This window comes from Staurois parvus, unplaced genomic scaffold, assembly GCF_062004578.1.
Source record: "Staurois parvus isolate SC_StPar_1 unplaced genomic scaffold, SC_StPar_1.0 ptg000423l, whole genome shotgun sequence".
Classification (NCBI taxonomy): domain Eukaryota; kingdom Metazoa; phylum Chordata; class Amphibia; order Anura; family Ranidae; genus Staurois; species Staurois parvus.
Genome location: NW_028318219.1, coordinates 4,193,747 through 4,208,982, shown reverse-complemented (window position 1 = coordinate 4,208,982; position 15,236 = coordinate 4,193,747). Strand labels below are relative to the sequence as shown.

At 41.5% G+C, this 15,236-nt stretch overlaps 1 protein-coding gene and 1 long non-coding RNA gene across 3 annotated transcripts in view; one reads left to right on the top strand and one right to left on the bottom strand.

Annotated features, from left to right (window-relative positions):
* The window catches only part of LOC149454583 (uncharacterized), a 50,686-nt gene that overhangs the window by 4,639 nt on the left and 30,811 nt on the right, over nt 1-15,236 (bottom strand). The gene's annotated exons all lie outside the window — the stretch shown is intronic.
* The window catches only part of ERF (ETS2 repressor factor), a 169,305-nt gene that overhangs the window by 144,665 nt on the left and 9,404 nt on the right, over nt 1-15,236 (top strand). For both annotated transcript variants that reach the window (XM_089687361.1, XM_089687362.1), the window contains one exon: nt 14,110-14,344. In XM_089687361.1, the coding sequence (XP_089543487.1) occupies nt 14,110-14,344 (235 nt within the window). The remainder of the gene's footprint in view (nt 1-14,109; nt 14,345-15,236) is intronic.

Genomic DNA, 15,236 nt, shown 5'->3' with positions numbered 1-15,236 from the left:
TTGGCCTCCTATTGAACAGCATGATAGTCCCCGTTCACACCTGTGCGATTTTTGTCCTGCCCTAACTATCATGCGATAATGCACAAGAGGAATCTCATTATGTATTTTAAAGGCCCCATAGCCTCCTTTTGTCTAGATGGGGCCCTTTCGCACCTACGCAGTGCACTTTTGTGTGGTGCCTATTTTGGCGTAACAAAGTGTGTTTTTGTCCTCCATAGACTTCAAAAGAAAGCATTAAAATGCAGGTGAGCTTCGCCTTAGTGGTTGTGAATTTTGGATCATTGTTTACCTTAAAAATATTACTGGCATGATACTGATATGGCTTTATTGTCCACAGAAGCTTTTGGATCTTTATAGTCTGAGGTGTGACAGGCATATCTTCCTCCCCCCATCCCCTTGCCAGTGAATGACCTCACCCTGTCTTAATGCCTTTCCCTACGTCCTTGGCTCCTCTGCTGTCTTGCTCCCTGGCGTCCATTACAGGGACGTTAAATTATTGATGCCTCTTGATTTGTTTGGGGTTTGGGGAAATGGCAGAACCACAAGAGCGCTCCTCCTCCCCTCTCTATAGTATTTACAGATAGGAAGCGTCACTGGAAGCCGCGGGAGATGCTGGAAGTTATAGATTTGGGGGATTGTAGAGTATCCTGTGGAAAAATTAATTTTAATAGTCACCGCACACACAAGCAGGACATCGTAGAGGTCAGCACTCAATGAGAACGGATTCTCGCCTTCCAAAGTCATTCTCGGCACTTGTTTTTCAGACACGCCGTCTTATTTTCAGACATCACCTACTCCCAGTAACAATAGCCTCGTCCTGTCTGGGCATGTTGTGAATATACTCCGTGTCTCCGCGTAAGAGACACGTGAACTAAGTTGGAAGTACACAGGACAACATAGTTGTGTTTTATTTTCCGTACATGTATAACTTGGCTGTGTTAAAGATACTCGCAACACAGGGTCTCAAAAATATGAACGATTTTGCCTGTAGGGTCTGGTTCGTGTCACCATTACAGGTTTCAAGTCGAGAGGATGTTCTTCTTGCTGTGCAAATTTATTTTCTGAAAACTGTGTTCGTAACTAAAGCTAGCCATACATTAGTAGAATTTTGTACAAGATTTTTCATTTTAAGAAATTTGTTTGATTTTGTAATTGTTGGGTCAAATCAACATTCTTTTTTGACCATATAATAAGATTTGAAGGAGTAGAGGATGGAAAGGTTTTCTCGAATAAACACATTTCAAACTGTATTGTTTTTTTTTTGTTCATTGCCTTCATTTCAAAATCATTTGGTAAAAGCAAACAAATTTTGAAGTAATTTTCAATGAGGTTCGTCAAGTTGTACAAGTGTTTGTTCAAAAAACCTACTAGTGTATGGACAGCATGGTCTCTTTGAGTAAGTGGAGTGGCAATATCCCGATCATGGCTCCAGTTGTGTAGGCACTGATGCAAGGCACGGTGATCCAGCTGTCAGACATTGCCTACATGCTTGAAGTGAACTTGTGCTTTTGCCTATGGAGGGCAAAACATTAGGGTTCATTTAATGGTGACCCCACCAGAAACTTATACTTGCCCTAACTTTTGCACCCCTGGTTTGGCTGTTCAGAAGACAAGTTATCCATATGCAGAGCAAATTTCAAATAGCTGTATCTAATTTTGTTGTAATACAGAAGCCTTGTGTAAGCTCCAAGTGACTACTTGGCTGATACAGAGGACTGAGGACTTTCCCAGGTGATCACCTTGGATGCCTGAACAGCCTTTGCCAAGCTCTAGTGCTGTCACATGGGCAAAAGGGTAATAAGCCACACAGTTTCCCCATACCTTGAAGTACCATAATGGAGCTTTGCCATTATTAGGTTTTCCCTCTAGAAACGGCCATCACGGTGTTCCAAAGACTTTGAAATTTGAACAGCCTTTGCCAAGCTCTAGTGCTGTCACATGGGCAAAAGGGTAATAAGCCACACAGTTTCCCCATACCTTGAAGTACCATAATGGAGCTTTGCCATTATTAGGTTTTCCCTCTAGAAACAACCATCACGGTATTCCAAAGACTTTGACATTTGAACCGGTCTACTTACTTGTGACAGATCGAATGATAACTGTGGCTTTCTGATCTGCATGCTTGGGCAAAACTTTACATTTTAGAAGTCGGGCATCCAGACATCTAGCATTTTCAGAAGCTGGTCAGCAACAAACGTTTTGATATTTTTTTTCAGCTCTGCTCTCTTTTAAATAGAGAAACACTGTATGATATCATATTGGCCATCAGAAAGTAATAAGTTGCTGAGGGCGATTTGATTCGATTACTCTCAAAATTTCAGAAGCCAGAATCCTCCCTTTTTTTTTTTTTTTGGCTCAGTTTTCTAGAAACCAAGTTTCTAGTTGCAATCGACAAAAACTAATTTTTACTAACTTTAAAAAAAAAAAAAAAAATCTCAGGATCTATTACATATTCCGATAGCATAGAACCGGCCTTCACCTAAGAGCTGGTTGATGATACTTCAGGTAGCAACAGCAGTTGTCACATGACTCAGTCAACTCGCACCAGAAGCTGCTGTGACGCCAGTCCCCATCTCTATATATTATCCCACCTTAATAAATGTATGTGTGATTGTATTTAGTGGATTAGTCACTTCCCCACTCCTCCGTGTGAAGTGATTGACTCATGTGCATTAGCGATCTATTTCTAGAGCGGTGTGTTTGTAAAGCTTTAAAACACAGGAAAAGCGCCTTCATTTAAAGGGTCAGTCCACAAAAAAAAGACATTTGTTTGGGGTGGACAATGGTGGGCTTCATTTGATAGATGGCTTTCTTTATTTTCTAGAGATGCCAGTGTCATGTTCTTTCTGCAGGTGTTCCTTGCTTTGCCCCCAGAGAAGTCTCTTCTGCCACAGGAACTCCTTTACCTTTTGTCTACATACTTTGTAATACTAAATAATCTCTTAATGTATCTGTTTAGGGATTTCTTTTGGAAGGATGCTCTGTGTAGGCTTGCTGTATGAATAATTGGTGTGTGTGTGGGTCAACCCTGTACCTCCATTTCCTTCTCTGGTACAGCTCAGACATGATGTGATCCCTAAAGTATGTGTGAACCCAAACTGTCTTACATATGATTTGCTACATTTTTTTTTTTTAAGATGATACTTCAGCTATTCTATTCCTTTTATTGCATCTTCGTGTTAGCAGTTGCTCTCCATGCATTCAGCAACTGCCACAAGGGATTACTTGGGGTGGGTTTTCTGTAGGTGACAGTGGACCTATAGCTGTTAAAACAACTTGCAGTCTCCATTGGAAGCCTGTGTGACAACTCAGGAGCACAATTGGGAAATGGGCAGAGTGTTGTCACTCTATAACAGGACCATGGCAGGATTACCAGGTACAAGTTTAAAGAAAGATCTTAAGACTGAAAAGGTCTTTTGAAATGGCAATAATACACCGATCAACTATAACACTGACCGATGAGGTAAATAATATTGATTATCTCCTTACAGTGACATCTGAAAGTGGGTGAGATCTATTAGGCAGCAAGTAAACCTGTTTTTCCTGAAGTTGAAAGCAGAAAAAAAATGTGTGGGCTTAAGGATTTGAATGCCTTTTGACAAGGGTCTGTAGTGTTCAGGACTGCCCAAAAGTGGACCAAGGTCAAAAAAACTGGGGAACTGGTGACAAGATCATGTGCGGCCAAGGCTCATTGATGCACATAGGGGGCAAAGTCTGGCCTGCGTATGTGTAGTCCAGTCCAATAGAAGAGCTACTGTAACTCAAATTGCTGTAATTAATGCTGATTCCAACAGAAGGGGTCAGTCCACAGTGCTTTTTGTAGTTTTGTTGTGTATGGGGTTGAGTAGCTGCTGATCAGTCAGGGTGCCTATGCTGACCTGTGTCCACAGCCAAAAGCACCTGCAATGGGCATATGAGCATCACAACTGGACCATGAAAGAATTGAAGGTGTCTTCAAGGTGTTGAAGAGGCCTCCAAATTCTCCAGATCACGGTCCAATTGAGCCTCTATGGGAGGTGCTGGAAAAAAAGTTTGAGCCATGGAAGCCCCACCTCACAACTTACAGGACTTAAAGGATCCACTAATGAATGCTTGGTGCCTGGTACCACAGGAGACCTTCAGAGGTCTAGTGGCATCCATGCCATGATAGGTCAGAGCTGGTTTGGCAGCAAAAGAGGGACATATTAGGTAGATGGTCATGTTATGGCTGCTCAGTTTGAGATTTTAATGAATGGGTACTTTAAATTTGACCTAAACTTCATCACTAAAATCACATATGATGTTTAATGCGTTTAATGTCATTTCAACACAATCTGCAATGAAGAACCTTGTTCAGACAGTTTCTGTTATTAGCAAGACACTTGCTCTCCTCCAGTGTTGTCACTCTGTTATATGAACGCTTGATAGACAAGTGCCTGTGCTAACACACCTTGTACATGGCGGTCCACAGGTAGGACTATAGTCGGCAGCACTGATCGTTGTGTTTTGATGGCGAAGAAGGCTCCTTGCTGTCGGAATACAATAGGACAGCGATATAGATGGGTAGAAAAGAGTTAAGGTGGGAATACACGATTAGAAAATCGACTGATCGGTCATCCGTCGACTGAGAGGTGTTCGTTCGTTGGTCAAAATCGTGGTCAACATTAACCAATCTAAAAAATTTTTTTCGGGCAATACATAGTGTTGACGTCTTCCGTACAAGTGGAAGTGATGGATTGTGCGTAGCCACGCCCTTCCGACCTGCACGAGCGTTATACACAACAATTAACATCAATAAGTATAATATAGTTTATTACATTACCTATATACATAAATAGCGATACATAAAATATTATCTGCAGAATTCTGGTTTCCTTATCTCATTAGGCCAATCTGCTTTTAAAATTTGGATTTTCGTTCGTGTTTATGAAGATTCCTTGGACATAAACATCCGGGTCATCTTCTGTTTCCACTCATGCGTGATAGCGCTTGATTGATTTTTTTTTTCCGTATGACCGTCATACCACTGCATAGAAAATTGGTCGTTCGTATGTGAAACAACATTTTTCACTGTTGTTCAACCAGATTTTTTCGTTCACAATATTGTTTAAAACATCCTGCTCATCAACGACGAGAAAATCGTTTGATCAGTGTTTCCACAACATTTTTTGTATGGATTTCTTATCGTGTATACTGGGCATTAGAGTGAACTGACATGAGGAGAATTAGTGGGTACTTTTAGTGAAATTTCTATTTTTTGGTTTTGTGTTTTTTTTTTTTTTTGTTTCTTTTTTTTTTTTAAATGTCTGAGCCCCCAAAAGATAGAAAAATCCAAAGAGTGATTTGAAAAGCCTCCCTTCAACTAAAACAAAAGTCCATTTCACTTGGAACTTTTAATTGACCATTTATTTCCATTAAACTCTGAGCTGAGTCATGAAGCCTGGTTGATGATCCTTGTACCTATGTAAATTCTTCAGATAATCCTGTCCCATCACCTCGGTTTTATGCCCAGATGATGTTGTTTTGAGCTGATTCTGCAGATTTTGGCTTCCTGTTTTCATTTACGCAAAAGGGGCATCGAAGGGTTCCGTTAATGTTTACTTGGAGAGGTTCTGGACCGTGGTTCCTCTGGTCTGAGCTCGCCAAGTGGACTTCGAATTTCCGGCCACAGATGTTTATTTTCCACTTCATCTCCTTTTGCCGTTGCATGATTTTCTTCTTCTTCTCCCCCCCCCTTTGTAAAAAAATTTTATTGCATGTAGTACAGCTCAGGAAAAAAAAACTGGTAATAGGCTAAGTGCTCCCTTTTGTGCAGCATCAGCTGAACTGGGAGCAGACGTCGTCCACAGGAATTATTAGTGAGAAGAAAAGGGCTCTTTGTGCATTGAGTGTCGTTGCACACCTCGTGCCATGGTGTGTGACTGCGTGCACGTGATCTCTACATAGAATGCCCTGCTGTGTTATGAGGAATCGTCCCTTCAATTTGTTCTTCAGCACTTAAAAATTGCTTTGGTAAAGTTGACTGCAGAAAATTATACGTTCTTAAGGTGTCAACACATGGTGTAATCAAGGTCTTTTTAGGTTTTAGTATTTGTAAAATATTTCTGTCAGTATGAATATAATGGCTTAAGAATTCCTTTTACCACAACTAGGAGAACATAGAGGTAAGGAGACAACGACCTAAAGCTGAACAATCATTGACCAGTTTTATTCTTGGAGATTTTAACAGCTCATTCATTGTTGCCCATTTACAGATAAAGCAGTAGGTTCACCAAAACAATTATTGTTGCCTTTCATTTGTGTCTCCTGCTCCCCCATTCACCTACTAGTGAAGTATTGGTATTTCTAGATATATGGTACCATGTGACGTTGGCTCTTCCTTCCACAGTGCTCCCCGGCACCCGCACTGCATCTTTGGGTCCTTCTAAATCTGTGACCAGAATAAAGCTACCCGTACACTGGTAGAATTTTAAGTTTGTTTTTGGAACGTTCATTTGGTTTTTCTCTTGAATAGATGAAATTCTGATTGCAAATTCATTCAGGAAAAATCTTACACTTTTTTTTTTTTTGTTTAACCTCCTTAGCGGTATTCCTGAGTGTAGCTCGGGGTAAAATGTCAGTACCAAGAGCGGTAACCCCCGGCTACGCTCGGGCTTACCATGCGGCGTTGCTCAGGGAGTCCCTGCAGCACTTTACCTTGTCCTTCGCTCCCGCGATGTGTCCCCTACAGCGTCCCCGTCCATCTCCTCCGGCCGATGCCGGCATCCAGCTTCCGTGTTCCGGTCCCTGTGATTACGGGCGCCGGTACCGGCGGCAAATTTGAAATTTTTAAAAAATGTCATTTTTGTTGTCATTGCTGTTTCAATGCATTTCACATACATTTTGTCCCTACTGCTTTGTCCTGTGCCCTGCCTGCATTTTGACTGTTCTTTCTGCCTGAAAACGTAGAAAAGTCCATGGCGTCCAAAAAGCATCCCTTTACGTCAAAAGCGGTTTTAGACCGGCTAGAGAACAGCGATTAGTAAATCAGAACCACTTGCAGAATTGAGTGATAATGATTCGTGGGGGAAATTCGTCATCAGACACTGAAAACGATTTTGCGACTTTGCTCAGTGATGTGCGAATTTGCCTCTGAATTTCAAATTTCAGTGTTTTTGGTTTGATTATATTACTGAATTCAATTTATTATTATTATATTATTATTTTTTATGATTATTTATTAAATTATAATTTATGATTTCGTGTTTCAAGTTTTATCATACCCGGGATGTTTACTAGACTCTTGTTCGGACAGATTTCAGTGAGTTATTCCTAAAAATTACAGCCTACAATAAACTACATATTTCCATGCAAAAAAATGGTACCGCTTTCAGCACAAAAAATCAGAAAGAATCATACCGCCGAGGAGGTTAAAGAAACCTATCAATTATGTCTGGGATTCCATTTTGAATGCAATGTACCCAAATTAGTTGACTCAGTGATGACAAGAAAGGATGGTCTGACAAACTATTTTCTAGAAATGTTTGAACAACATAACCATGGGGGTGGGGGAAGGTTTGATCCACTTTGGAAGTTGGTCATCGGGCCTACATGAATAGCAATTGATCTGCATGGCAGAATAGGGAGGGTAAAGCAGTTGAGTCAGGAAGGCTTTTAGGCTTTTTCCTCTAAGAAGCAGATTTGCAAAGTCTTGGAGTGTGTGGCTGTTTCTCTTTTTAATGCTGCACAGCCTTCCTGTGGGTCAATAGATCCATCTCACCCAGTAAACCAGAGAACAGGAAGGATGAGGGAGTGGAGACGGCTGCCGCTCTGAGGAACTTCATTATCCTTCAAATACTTGTACAAACTTGTATGAGACTTCTGCTCCATGTCCTTTTAATCAGGGTTTGTGTTAAATATGAGGGCCAGGCTCCATTTAACCTCTACTGCTATTTTTATGCACTACTCCTCTTTCCTTTAAGGGGGGTTCCAGACTAAATCCCAGTCTGTACAATATAAATGCCTTGGGCATAAAGAGAAAGTATGTAGTGCTTTTGCATGCTATATATTAATACCATTCAGGTGCTTACAATCGAAGGTCCCCATCACAAATGCCTATATTTACACACAAATGCATACTAGGGCCAAATAGACAGGAGCCAATTAACCCTCCAGCACGTTAAAACGAAAACTGGAACCCAGAAGAAACCCATGCAAGCCCAGGGAGAACATGCATTCTCCATGTAGATAGTGTCTTGGGGTTTGAACCGAGAATCCAAGTGCTTGCCCCCATATGAATCTGCAACTAGGCCATGGAAGCAATAAAAAAGATGAGTCACTCTAGACTTTCCCAATTCAACTGAATTTTTTTTTTTGTGGTTTTTGCTGTTGGAGATTCCTTTTTACTCCCTGTCTAGCAAAAGCATTAGTAGTGGGACAGTAAGTGAGGAGAAATTTCTTAACAGATCCTCACATAGCAGTAAAAACCCCAATATAGGTTTCAGGATTTCTGGCTACACATACACTTTTTAAGTAAACTAAAAGGTTTGTAGATAATAGTGTCAACTTTTTATTTTTTTTTAAGTTGTTGAAACAGATTGTTACTACTTAAAGTTTACCTAAGTTCTCAGTGGGAAGCTAAGGGGCTTCTGGAGTAGTTACAGGCCAGTAATTGGAGTGGAACCAGTTTTGGTTCAGTTCATTTGGCCGGTGAATGCAGTAGGGCATCCAGCATTTTGTTTCAGCATTGGAATTGACTGGTGTAGCCTAAGTTTGACTGCAAGGTCTTGGTCATTGTATTGCTAGTGCCAGTAAATGTGGAAGTGTTAAATTAGACGTTTCACCATATCACACTCAGTTGGTTGGGGCAGGGTTTGGCAGGCAAGACGGTAATTGCAACTCCCATACTTCTGTGCCAAGCAACGCTTTTAAAGAAACAAAGCAAGGCCCAGATACGTTATTTGCAAGGGATATTTACTAAAGAATTGTCTGCAACTTCTCTTGAAGTGTATCTGCACTTACTTTTGTGTTATGTATACTGGCTATCCGATATAAATAGAGGAAGCCATTGGTGCAGGTACATGGGTTCAGTTATTTTTTTGGAGCATCAGGGGTCTGGAACCTAAGGGCTCATGTACACGGGGCGTTTGGAAAACTCTTCTGAATGATGGAAACTGACTGCTGGGAAAACTTGAATTAAAAAACGTCAGTTTAGCCACATTTGCATACTGCATTTATGCTCGTTTGTTTTTAGAAGCGTTTTTAAAAGATAACCTCAGGAGACCTTCCCAAATGCCCAGAATGCACTGAAAAACAGTAAAAAAGTAACTATTTCAGACATTTTGAGAGGAATAGAGAGAGCAGAAGCAGAGAGAGCAGTATGTGTTGAGATTATTATTATTATTTATTATTACATCGAGTTTATATAGCGCCAAAGGGTTTGCTCAGCGCTGTACAATAGAGGGGGGGGGGGGAGGACAATACATGAAACAGTACAGCAACTACAAACAGCACACGAGGGGTAAGAGGGCCCTACTCTTTCGAGCTTACAATCTAGGAGGGAGGGGGTAGTGGTACAGGAGGAAGTGGCTGTGGGGGATGGAGTGGTAGGAGGAATGAGGGAGAATGGCTGTTAGGTGAGGGTGGGGTAGGCTTCCCTGAAGAGGTGGGTTTTCAGGGAGCGCCTGAAGGTGAGTAGGGAAGGTGACAGTCTGATGGATTGGGGTTGTGAGTTCCAGAGGATGGGGGAGGACCTGGAGAAGTCTTGCAGACATGCATGGGAGGAGGAGACCAGGGAGCAAGATAGAAGGAGGTCCTGTGAAGAGCGAAGGGTACGGGTAGGGTGGTACCTGGGAATCAGGTTGGTGAGGTAGTTAGGGTCAGTGTTGTGAATGGCTTTGTAGAGATGACCTGTCTTTTCTGGTTGTATTCACTATGGATCCCATCATGAACATAATGCGGCACATTCAACCATTTTTTCCTTCACGCTAAACCTTGAACTGACTGTGCTGGTGTACCGGGTCCATTAGAATACATGGATAATACTTTGCATGCATTTCTGATGATGAAAAAAAGGCTCTGGACAGCATCTGGACACGGAACAGTTAAAAAACGCTTCTAAATGCAAACGCTTGTAAACGTGGTTAACTGCGTTTACAAGCATTTGGTGTTTGAAACGCTGGTAAAATCTCCTGAACGCAAGTTAGGTTCGTTCAAAAAAAGACTGTAAACTCAGCTGACTGTAAATGACTGTGTGTACATGGACACATAGGAAAACATCAGGGAGAGTTCAGGGGCTGTTAAAAAAAATGAACGCTTAGGAGCTGCAGTGTACCTGAGCCCTAAAGCACTTTTGTATTCAAATCCAAACAGGAAGTAGGGGACAAACACAGAAAATGAATAAAATCATTTTTGCCCTTGTTGAAGTTTCCCCAATATTTGCTCCCTCCTGGGATTTTCAGTGACATGCATTGGTGCCAATGGAAGAGCAAATTTTACCAAATTTTCACCAAAGAGGAAATCCAGCTAAACTTTTCTTCAAGACCGACTTGCCATGGCTTGTCTCCATGTGCAGGTGACTCTTCTGGTAGAGGAGCAAAATGTTGCACAGATCCACAGTATAAATTAGGGGCAGGGTCGCAACTGGAAGATGCTTCAGATCTCATCAGGACAGCAGTCATCAGATGTGCCAGGATGCTTCAGTTTGCCTAGAGTGATCTCGCACTGTGGACAGGCAGCTATGACTCTACAGAAACAAGTCCGCCTAGTGCTGGACCATTGACCAGGCGTGACCGCTGTCACATGATTCTCAATTTCTGGAAGTACTGGGTGTTTCTGTGCTCCTGGTGGTTGAAAAGAGCATCATGGGAGCAAAGGGAAGGGGTGTATATGCCGCTGGGTGTGTTGGGTGATGGAGTTGATTGCTCTTGTTAGTTTATCCCCGCATGGGCCATGTTGACATTTAAAGTACATAGTCACGACTCCAGATCTTTAATAAGAAATGTGCACTCGGTGGTATTTATTTTAGTTTAAAGAACGCAATAGCGGACAATGCCTCCTCAACCTGCAAACAAATGCTAGCGCGGTAGATCTGGCACTTGCATTGTTGAAAGACGGCAAGGTACTTGAGAGAATTCCACAAACCCGACCCCCTTACAATACTCCATGACTCGGGGCTTTGGTACCAGCGGTAAAGAAGGACCTTTACGTGCCTGGAAGGATGCTGTCTGTCTCCTGCGGGAGGAGGGGATGGGACAGGCTGCCCCTCACCCCCTCCTCCTAATTCTGTACTCCTGGAAGGAATGCGCCAGAGACGGCTGCTTTCCCTGCCCTTATAAGAAAAGGGCCTTTGTGTGGGATGATGTGACCTCAGTTGGGAGCTATTTAGTGTGTGTTTAGGATGGAGCGAAGCAGTAGGCTGGCAGTCTGCTCCACACCGCACCGTCTCGCATGTTTCAAGTATCTTCACATGGCAACAAGACAGGCCGAGACCCGTCCTGTACGGGAAATCCTGCCTTTATTCTCCGCCACCCAGTCAGCAGTTCACAGCAAATGCCTTTGGAGATGAACACCACTAAGCACTGTTTGTGTCTAAACTAGCCGCATAACCCCGGAGCATTCTTTACTAAACCCTATGAAAAAATGCTCTGCTGAAGGTGCTCTTGTTGTATAGATATGGATGAACTGCTGATATTAGGACCTGGGGGTCCTAATATGTCTGGCCACTGGGGGCTCCACATGTCCTACCTGAACAGGGCTGAATTGCCGGAACAGAAACGTCTGCGCATGCAACCCTAGAAAGGTTGTACCATCACCTCTTCAGAGTAGGTGCTCATAGCTGCCAGATTTCTCCACATTTCTAGAGGAAGGTATCCACATGTGTTTGTGCATACCAACCTTCATTTATTATAGTGTTTAAAAACACTATGGGGGGGAACCTCTCTTAAAAAAAAAAAAAAAAAAAAAAAAGGTAGTATAAACCGTACACAATAAATATATATCACACTGGCGTACCTCTGTTTGCGAACGCCTCAGTTTTACGAATCCATTGAAATGCCTCGGTTTACGACTGTTTTTCCGCAATACGAACAGATTAATTGGTCTTCAATGCATTTACAAATTATTTTTTTTAATCATGTCCCTGTACAGTTCTATGCCTTTAAAGAGCACTTTATAAAGCGTTTTAAACAGAAACTTTTTTTGACTTTTTTTTTGACCTCCAGAACGGATTAATTGGTTTTCAATGCATTTACGAATTCATTTTTAATTATGACCCTGTACAGTATTTATGCCTTTAAAGTGCAGTTTTTATAAAGAGTTTTGAACAGAAGACTTTTTTTTTTTTTTCTTCTGACATCTGAACGGATTAATTGGCTTTCAATTCCTATGGAAAACTGCGTTTTTGGTTTACGAATTTTTCGCAATGCGAAAAGTCCCGCAGAATGCATTAAATTCGTAAACCGAGGTACGCCTCTATCTATATATGTATGTGTGTGTGTGTGTGTGTGTGTGTGTGTGTGTGTGTGTGTGTATATGTCTGCATTTTGAGAGTCAGGCTTTGTGTGCTCAGGGCTGTCCGGCGAGAATATGATTCGCTCCACAGCGCTGTGGAAGGTCCTTGAGAACTATCCTCAAAGGATATTGGTACTTGTAGTTCATTCATTCACAGAACTCTGTGAAAGAATGACACAGCCGTGTGGGCTGGGAGGGGGGTATCAGGCAGTGGCTGCAGCATTAGGAGCATGTTACATGTTCCACCCTAAAATCGGGTGGAACTGTAACATGTTCCCAAAGGTGAACTTTTCCTTTAAATAGTGTTTTTATATATGCAGATCTACAGTACACATCAGGCCTAAAATAGACAGTTGTAGAGGGAAAAAGGTATAAAGCCAAAAAAGGGACAGTTTGGAGCTCTGATTTTAGTAAGGCTGGCTATTTTGAGGCTTTTATACATGGAATCAGAGGTTTCCTATTCTGGTATGTATTCTAGGGTTGGACCAACTTGCCTCCTCAAAGTTTCTTTTCTTGCTGTAATTATGTGAGCTCTACAGAATTGTGGGCTGTTGCAAAATATAGGTGTCATCAGTGTCTGTGGCATAATCCCATGCTTGGCTTTGTCATAGACAGAGCAGAAGGGCAGATGCTGAGCTCTGGCTGGAAAATCCTTCCTGCTGGAATGCCAAAAATGTACAAGAAGGCTATGGATCGTTCAGCCTACTGGGCGTTCATCTAAATCCAAATATCACTTTTGGTTGGACTTGGCCTTTTAAAGTATGTGTCAATGCAAAAAATAAAACGTATAGTACATCTTTGGTAAAAAATTTTTTATTTTTTTCAGGTTTTGTTTCTGAATGTTTTTGCACTTGGCTCCCAATTTCCTGCTGTGGGCTGACAACACACAGCATTTTATGAAATAAAATCACAAGAAATTGTGTCAGCCCTGCCTAAGTCATCTTTTATTCGGCATCTGAAAAAATAATATAGTAAATTAAAGCCACACAAGCTAAATTATAATTTTTATTAAAAGTTACCTTTCCATTTCTTTATGGATATGCTGTTCTAAAAATGCAGTGCCATATTTATTTATTACAGGTACTTATATAGTGCTGTCAATTTACGCAGCGCTTTTACATATATATATTGTACATTCACATCAGTCCCTAACCCTCAAGGGCGTACAATCTAAGGTCCCTAACTCACATTCATACATACACATACTAGGGCCAATTTAGACAGGAGCCAATTAACCTACCAGCATGTCTTTGGAGTGTGGGAGAAAACCGGAGTACCCAGAGGAAACCCACGCAGGCACAGGGAGAGCATGCAAACTCCAGGCAGGAGGTGCCATGGCTGGGATTTGAACCAACGACACTAATACTGCCAGGCGGAAGTGCTAACCATTTAGAAACCATGGGGTGTTCTGGACATGACTTCTCTAGTAAGGTCATATTCTGCTTTGTGATTAAATTGTAGATATCCGCTGGAATCATTTAATTTTTTAAGATTTGGAAATCTGTAATGAAGGTTGTTAAAACTCCTCACCATGTGCATATGTCACCTAAAGAGGTTTATTGTCAGAATGGAGTTGCACTTTAAAAATACATTTGAAATTTCTTATGTATAATTCTTTTTTTTTTTTTATTGTCTTTACAGGGTTTGCCTTTCCTGACTGGGCCTATAAGCCAGAGTCCAGCCCAGGTTCCAGACAGATCCAGCTCTGGCACTTCATTCTAGAGCTCCTGAGAAAAGAAGAGTATCATGATGTCATTGCCTGGCAAGGAGATTATGGGGAGTTTGTCATTAAGGACCCTGATGAAGTGGCACGGTTATGGGGAGTACGAAAATGCAAGCCACAGATGAACTATGACAAGTTGAGCAGGGCACTCAGGTGAGGCTAAAGGCTCACTACGGTTTTTAATAAACGGTTTCCATCAGAACTTGTTTATATTGGGAGGTTAGATCCTTTTTTATTTAATCGTCACTTTGGCTCCATTGGGAAGATTTCACTTCTCTTCCAGTTCAGGTGACCACCAGGGCATTGCTCAGCGTTGAACTTCTTGTATTCAATCTCCTTGTATTAGAAGAATCCTCTAGGGGTTTTTGATGCTGCCATAGACTCATTGTTAATGGCTTCTTTGGAACATAAGGGGAATGCACTCCAGTGAGATGAAACAAGTTCAGTTTTGGAATTTGTTCATTTTATGTATATTTGCCATTAACGCATGGCATGGATCCCAGAGGAATGATCTCCACAACCAGGATTACTCCCTTCCCCGACACTATGCCTGCATAGTGTCTTCAGTGTCGGGGAAGGGGAATAATCCTGGTTGTGGAGATCATTCCTCTGGGATCCTTACTACAGTTAATCAGCTAGTAGATTTTCAAACAAATATTTGTACGAAAATTCACTTCAGCACATTCAATGAGATGTTATTTGAAAGTAATAATTTTGTTTCTCCAACATTCAATTTTGGAGTGAATGGACTTTCCTGAATGAAAATTTTGTTGTTCGAAGTTTGAGTTAACATTTTCCATCTTGCCTCTAACTTTTGTGTCTTTCCAGTGGAAAATGAATGTCGGTTTGACACCATTAATGTTTAGAAAATCGAACAAACTTTCCAAACAAATGATCCAGTGAAAGTCTACTAGTGTATTTTTACAACTAAGCTGGCCATACCCTAGTAGAATTTTGTTTGAAAATTTCAGTTTTAAAAAACATTTTGTTCAATTTTCTAACCGTTGGTGTCATATTGACAGAGCGTGCTAGCAAACTTTCTTGT